The sequence below is a fragment of the Ascaphus truei genome, chromosome 6 (genome assembly GCF_040206685.1).
Source record: "Ascaphus truei isolate aAscTru1 chromosome 6, aAscTru1.hap1, whole genome shotgun sequence".
Lineage (NCBI taxonomy): Eukaryota > Metazoa > Chordata > Amphibia > Anura > Ascaphidae > Ascaphus > Ascaphus truei.
In genome coordinates, this window is record NC_134488.1 from 93,080,187 (window position 1) to 93,087,616 (window position 7,430).

Below are 7,430 nucleotides of genomic sequence, written 5' to 3' on the forward strand. Positions count from 1 at the left end.
GGTCTCCGGCTGCTCTCAATTAGGATGAACCACATCCAAGATTACCTAAAAAAGAAAAAGAAGAGAGAGCGCACACCCCATAGCATGATACTGTTGATTTAATAATAAAAAGGGAAGGGGGGGGGGGGGGGAGAATAACACTCACAGGAGTAAAATCAATTTAAAACATTGTGTGAATAATTCACCACCATCCGGTTCTGTACTGTAAACGTCCACAGTTCTTGGCTCCCTCAGTGCTGTATGGAGATGATATTATTCACAGGAGGACCGTGGTGTAATTCGCCGAGAGAATTCAGTCCATGTATATCAGAAAAACGCCTCCTTCACTTCAATGGCTGCCGGATCAATCGTGCGCTCCACAGCTGCCTCGTGCGCAGCGTCGCAATGACGTAATTGCGCAAATTGGATTCCCTGACGCGTTTCGTCACCAGACGGCAACTTTTTCTCCGGTGACGAAACGCGTCAGGGAATCCAATTTGCGCAATTACGTCATTGCGACGCTGCGCACGAGGCAGCTGTGGAGCGCACGATTGATCCGGCAGCCATTGAAGTGAAGGAGGCGTTTTTCTGATATACATGGACTGAATTCTCTCGGCGAATTACACCACGGTCCTCCTGTGAATAATATCATCTCCATACAGCACTGAGGGAGCCAAGAACTGTGGACGTTTACAGTACAGAACCGGATGGTGGTGAATTATTCACACAATGTTTTAATCGATTTATACTCCTGTGAGTGTTATTCTCCCCCCCCCCCCCTTCCCCTCCCTTTTTATTATTAAATCAACAGTATCATGCTATGGGGTGTGCGCTCTCTCTTCTTTTTCTCACATTACATATATATATATATATATATATATATATATATATATATATATACATACATATATATATATACACATATACATACATATATATATATACACATATACATACATATACATATATATACATATATATATATACATATATATACACACACACACACACACACACACACACACGTATTACAATGATAAACATTTTCCCCTGCTACGTGGGGCTGCACCTTTTAAAAGGGTATTAGTGGCAGACAAAAGCTGTCACCAACTCTACTCAGTAACTAATCATTTTCTTGGGTCTAATTTCTAAGATGAAAACGCTTTAAGTCATACAATTGAGCTTTGCAAATGTGAACTCATACAGAAAACGAAGTCTGATGAAATGTACATTACAAAAAAATCCTACAATTGCAATGTCTGGTCCAGTGGAGCAACATGTCACAGGTGGGAAAACGATGAAGGTACTTAGATATGTAACGTGTCCTCCATCATGTTAATGATTATTTCATATGTTAGAATACTGTTTGCAGCTAATTCCAGAAAAGAAAAACAACAATTATCATAGAATATGCCATAAATAGAGGGGCGAGTTCTCAACCTCCCTGCTGGAACCAAGAAAAAAGGAAAGCATTGAAATCAATCAATCAATCTAGTGCCAATGTTCTGCACCAGTGAGATGTTTTAGAAGTAGTCTAAATTAAACACAGACTACTACAATTCCAAAATTACAGTGATGTGTGGTCATATAAGAGCTGCTGGTCTCCAAAATTCTTCTCTGCGGCGTTGCAAATATTTGTAATAAGCAGCGTTTGAAGTGTGATGATGGTAGTAGCGGGACAGAGTAGCACTAATTAATTTAGAACCTCTGAGCATGCACTGTTTTTTTTTTTTAACCCACTTCGACACAACTGGTTATAGCACAGTATAAATTAACTGTAGGTGAAAACGCTTATTATCACACATTGGTTATTTTTCACAAAAACTATGTGAATTTGTTCTATTTGCATGATTGCTTGTTGAATAGTATATTTCTTTTGGTGTGTGTGTGTGCGCCTCTCCGGACATGGCAAATCCTGGAAGTTTGCCAAAAATTGTTTTTATTTTTTTAAACAGGAGCCACGTTATCACCGCAGCGGGTCCGCGTTGTAGCAGATCGCGCTATAACGGGTTGAGCTGTACTTAAGTACTGTAGTCTTATTTTTAGTGTGCTGTTTCTTTATGTTTCTTTGACAGGCACAAGTATCAAAATTATTCTGAAAGTACTGTATTACAATTTGACATTATCATCAAGACAAGGATTTGCAAAAATAAACATGTGACAACTTTTAAAATGATAAATGGTGGCACTGTTTTATTTGGTATAATGACCAAGAGAGACCTTAAAAGCACGTTGTTGTTTTTATACAGGCCAAATCATTTTGCTCAAGGATTGTGTACACATCCAGATCAATGCAATTACCACGTGCATTCAAATGCATCCTATTCAGGAATAAAGTCAAGTTGAATACCATAGTTTTCTCTAATTCAGAAATGTATATCAGGGATGGATTTTTCACATGTAATAAGGTAAAATAATATTATTACTCACGCGTATTAGGCTCGCCGAAATTATGCCTTTCACTGAAGTCATTATTTTCCTCACAGTACGGAATTTCCCCAAGAGATTCTTCCTTTATCCTTATTAAAATATCAGGAAGATCTTTAAGAATAGAAAAATATATCAAATTAGCATTATAAAAAAATAAAAAAGCTTTAAAAATATGAACTTAGAAATTTGTAGCAAAACTACATGATATACTATTTTTCAGTACCCCCCTCCCACTATGTGCTTTATTTTCAAAGAAAATGGAGTTGGGGCGAGCACCTGGGATGTGCTCCGCACGGTCACAAAACATGGATTCCAAGAGTCGGGCTGGGGTAGTCACTAGTTTCCGTCAGTAGCCTTTAACCTCTCTCTCAAAAAAGAAGTATGAATATTTTCAACTTTCTACATACACAGAATATGAGTATAAACTACTGCTAATAATTCTTACCGGCAATACATGTATTTTCTCTTTCTGCAGAGTCATAGTCTATTTGAACACATGATTCATCCTTTTTTTTAATCTTGAATAAAATGTCAGGATTGGTAATCGTATAGCCTGTCAAAAAAATACCACAGCATTAAGACCAAATAGGTAGTTTGATACACTATGGTATGTTTTACTTTTATTCTGTCAGAAGTGCCCAGAGAACGGTTGTTCCCAGCCTGTTTTACATTGTGCACACCCCTGCTAGAAACCCTGCAAACCCCTAATTAAAACATCTTATTGCCTACTCAGACAATTGCTAAGAAAACCGTTTGACCGATACCAGGTTGCATCGTTTCCTGAGCTTGTGGAACATGCTTAAGACCTCAAACTGCACCTCAGTGTGTGCACACAGCATGGCTGATATAGCTGTCAATGACCGCCAGAGCTTCCAAAGTCACCTGACGAACCCCATGTTGGAAACCACTGGCCTAGAGCATTCTCCAAAGCAATGCATCACAGAGCCATCTGCAATTCTCCGATTTCTACGTTTTGAAAAAAAAAATAAGCAAATACAAGTGCAATTGTCCAGCTATGTTTGCTAAAAGTGTTAATCCCTGCCGTTATTTTTTTTTTTTAAATATAGGATGAAGCAGGGGTTCTTTGGAGCTGAACCCCATTCATTTCAGGTCAGGGGACCCCTGCTTCTGGAGGTACTTACCTCCGTAGTGGGTGCCAGTAGCCACTCCAGGGTTCACATTAGTCGCTTTCAAAGCTCACGGCTGTGCAGGCCAATAGAAAGCCGTGACGTCAACCGGTGGCAGATTCCTATTGGCCCATGTGACACGGGAGCTTTAAACTGCAGGAGATACCGGCACCCCCTTTAGAGGTATTTCTGGGAGCAGGGGGTTCCTGGAGCTGAAATAAATGGGGTTGAGATCCGGAGACCCGCGGCTTCAATCCTGTATTAAAAAATTAACATGAAAAATTGAGGGGGGGGGGGGAAACCCTACTATGGAGAATATATATATATATATATATATATATATATATATATGAAAAAATCATCTCAGTTGGCACACTGTAAACAAAAATAAGATGCTGATGCTAGCCCCATATGCACATGTATAAAGTAGATTTTACCAGATTGGAGTCCGGAGGAAGGTCACGTTGAGTGGACCGAAACGTTGGAGGTGGTGCCATGTTACTTTGAATACAACTTCATTGGAACTACTGGACTGTGTGCTGTCTCGTTTTTTCCGGACTCCAATCTGGTAAAATCTACTTTATATATATATATATATATATATATATATATATATATATATATATATATATATATATATATATATATATATATATATATATATATTAATTATATAAAAAAAACAAAAGGAGAAAGCGCACGGCCCATAGCGTAAAAAACGTTTGATTTAATAACAAATATAAAAATTGAGGGAAACAAGCTCACTCACAAACGAACAAATAATAAAGGCATTTGAATATCACCACCACGGGAACCGCAAAGTGTAACCTCCACAGCAAAGATGTTCCACACGCTGTTTGCAGTTAGTCCAAATGTTCAGACCTCGTGGATCAAGTGATTGTGATCAGTTTGAAAGTCCTGCGTAATCAGGCTCTTCCTACCAGATAGGCTCTCATCCGAACCTGTACTGGTGTATCAAGCAGCAGGGAAGGACGCTCGTTACAAGCTGGCCGGCCCACAGTGATGACCGTATGTCCGTCGCTGCCCTCCTGACGCGTTTTAGTCGGTGCTAGTATGTTCTTGACATTTCTAGCTTTCCGAAATATTACTGCAGCCTTATTTGGTATGTGTGTCCCCAAATGGGGGTCACATTTCAAAATCTCCCAATGTTTATTGAGAATTTTGCCAATAGTACCCAAAGATTAATTATTTTTTATTTACTTTTAATTTTTAATATTATTATTATATATATATTTTTTTTTTAATTATTTATTATATGGGTTGTACACACTTTCCATTTACATCTGGATATACTACTTGGTCATTGTAAACTTTAGTAATGTTATGACAGAGTGCATTAGATTAGTCTTTTGCACTCGGCAAATAATTAATCCTCTTGTTGTCTTTATGTTTTTATTTATCTCCTTAATTATCTATGTATTAATTAGTACTTTATAATATATGATTGTATTATGATCTAATATTGACTTTCTCTCTAGTTTATTATTTAAATCAGCGAATCTATATGTATGAATTGTATCATGTTATATAAAGGGAAGTTTCCCTTAGCTCATTGGTTGCTAAGTAACCCGCCCCTCTCTCTTTTTTGGTATAAATCTATGCCCGAGTGAAGTTCCCATCATCCTTTGACAAAGTCAATGTATCTGACGAAACGCGTCAGGAGGGCAGCGACGGACATACGTCATCACTGTGGGCTGGCCAGCTTTTAACGAGCGTCCTTCCCTGCTGCTTGATACACCAGTACAGGTTCGGATGAGAGCCTATCTGGTAGGAAGAGCCTGATTACGCAGGACTTTCAAACTGATCACAATCACTTGATCCACGAGGTCTGAACATTTGGACTAACTGCAAACAGCGTGTGGAACATCTTTGCTGTGGAGGATACACTTTGCGGTTCCCGTGGTGGTGATATTCAAATGCCTTTATTATTTATTCGTTTGTGAGTGAGCTTGTTTCCCTCAATTTTTATATTTGTTATTAAATCAAACGTTTTTTACGCTTGGGCCGTGCGCGTTCTCCTTTTGTTTTTTAGATTTCCTTGGATGTGGTTCTCCCATCTGAAAGCTGCCTTCAACCCAATTCAAGCGTAATATATGGACTGGACAACACTTTGGGAGTAGATTAGTATTGTTTTTATTCATTACTGCTTATGATTTCTTTATAATACAATTGGACTGATATAGTTCTATTTTATTTTATCACCAATATATCTATTGGCGCCACTGTATGATATATATATATATATATATATATATATATATATATATATATATACATACATATATATATATATATACATACATATACATATATATATATATATATATATATACATACATATACATATATATATATATATATATATATACATACATATACATATATATATATATATACATACATATACATATACATATACACACACACTATATGTACAAGACACTTCCAAAAACTTGGCACCATAGGAAATGCCTTCCAAATGAAGCATGTTTAAAAAGTTGACCCATTTTTTTTGTTTTGTTAAAGACATTAACTTCCCTGAATCTGTTAGCCCTGCTTTATACTTACTTGACAAATGCTTAAGGGATTATACATCTTTATATATATAAAAAAAAAAAAACATCTAGTTTAATAATGTTTGTCTGGTCATTTTCTGTAGTTTATTATAAACCAACTGTATGTACGAATCCAATGTGCTGCGTACTGGAATTGTGAAGCAGGTGGGATAAAGTGGCAGTTTTCCTGCATCAATATCCAAATAATTTTTTTCCACAATGTCGAATCATTTTTCTATTACATGGAATATTTCTGAAACCCAAACATTAGTCATCTTCCGAAGCGCACTGAACACAGATATGTGGTCCCAAAGGCAAAACAAATGCTTTTAGGGTGGCCTAATTTTAAAAGAATGGAAAACTGCTGATGAAACCATTGAGAAAATAGATATGATGAACTAATTTGTTTGAAGCGGCTCCCAGGAATTGCTATCGTACAGTATTTGCAGTACTCCAATATCAAGTCTCACCTAATGAGATTAAGGCTTCGTGAATTTCTTTCATCACATCCAGGTAACGTTCCTTCTGCCAATCTTCCAAGCGCATCCACTGTTCTTTTGTAAAATAGGCTGCAACATCATGGAATGCGATAGGTGTCTAAAAAATAAACAACATCTTACTATGAAACAGATATTTCTATTACAATAGTTGATCAACAAAATGTTTTACATGCTCTGGTTGCGAATGGGTTAAAATGATTGAACACAACCAATAACAACAGGTCGGTCTGTTCTGTAATAAAGTATACATATCACATTTGTAGTGATCCTGCCAGGAAACAGCAAGGCATGAATGTTTTCTATCAATGAAAGTCACATTACATGGTGATGCTTCATTTTACATCAATATTAACGTGAAACAATGGTCAGAATAGCATTTTCTATATGGCAGAAATACTTTTCACCAACTAACATAACATTTCACTACAAAGTGCTCTCACCTGATCAGACATTTCTTGTGTTGCGTTGTAGGAATTCCCAGATGAGAATGTTACTCGCAGATGCAGCAGTATATCACTTTATTTGGGTATATATATCACATAAACAGGCAGTCCTTGTGATCGGAGAGACCTATTGCATAAACACTGCATCAGATCATTGAACCATTACTTTCTTTCAGTGCTACAGCAAACATGCGACTTGAGACTTTCGTCTCTATGTTAGATCACCATTCCGTGTTTCAATATTATATGTCCGGAAACACACACAAAAAAAATCCCATTTCCATAACTGCAGAACCCCGCCATGCTGGCCTCAGCGCGCATGCGCCACATGAGACGCAGCTTCATGGCCTGAGATCTCATACTCCGCATGCGCCA

At 37.4% G+C, this 7,430-nt stretch overlaps 1 protein-coding gene across 5 annotated transcripts in view; it reads right to left on the reverse strand.

Annotated features, from left to right (window-relative positions):
- The window catches only part of LOC142497403 (zinc finger protein 786-like), a 36,275-nt gene extending 28,857 nt beyond the window's left edge, over positions 1–7,418 (reverse strand). The window contains exons 1-4 of one of the 5 annotated variants that reach the window (XM_075605149.1): positions 7,053–7,411; positions 6,583–6,709; positions 2,855–2,962; positions 2,410–2,520 (exon numbers count right to left, since the gene is read on the reverse strand). In XM_075605149.1, coding sequence (XP_075461264.1) covers positions 2,410–2,520; positions 2,855–2,962; positions 6,583–6,709; positions 7,053–7,064 — 358 coding nt within the window. In that variant the 5' untranslated portion in view covers positions 7,065–7,411. Of the gene's footprint in view, positions 1–2,409; positions 2,521–2,854; positions 2,963–6,582; positions 6,710–7,052 lie in introns of all 5 variants that reach the window. The other 4 variants (XM_075605152.1, XM_075605151.1, XM_075605153.1 and 1 more) reach the window with 4 other exon arrangements.
- Between the last annotated feature and the right edge of the window lie 12 nt (positions 7,419–7,430).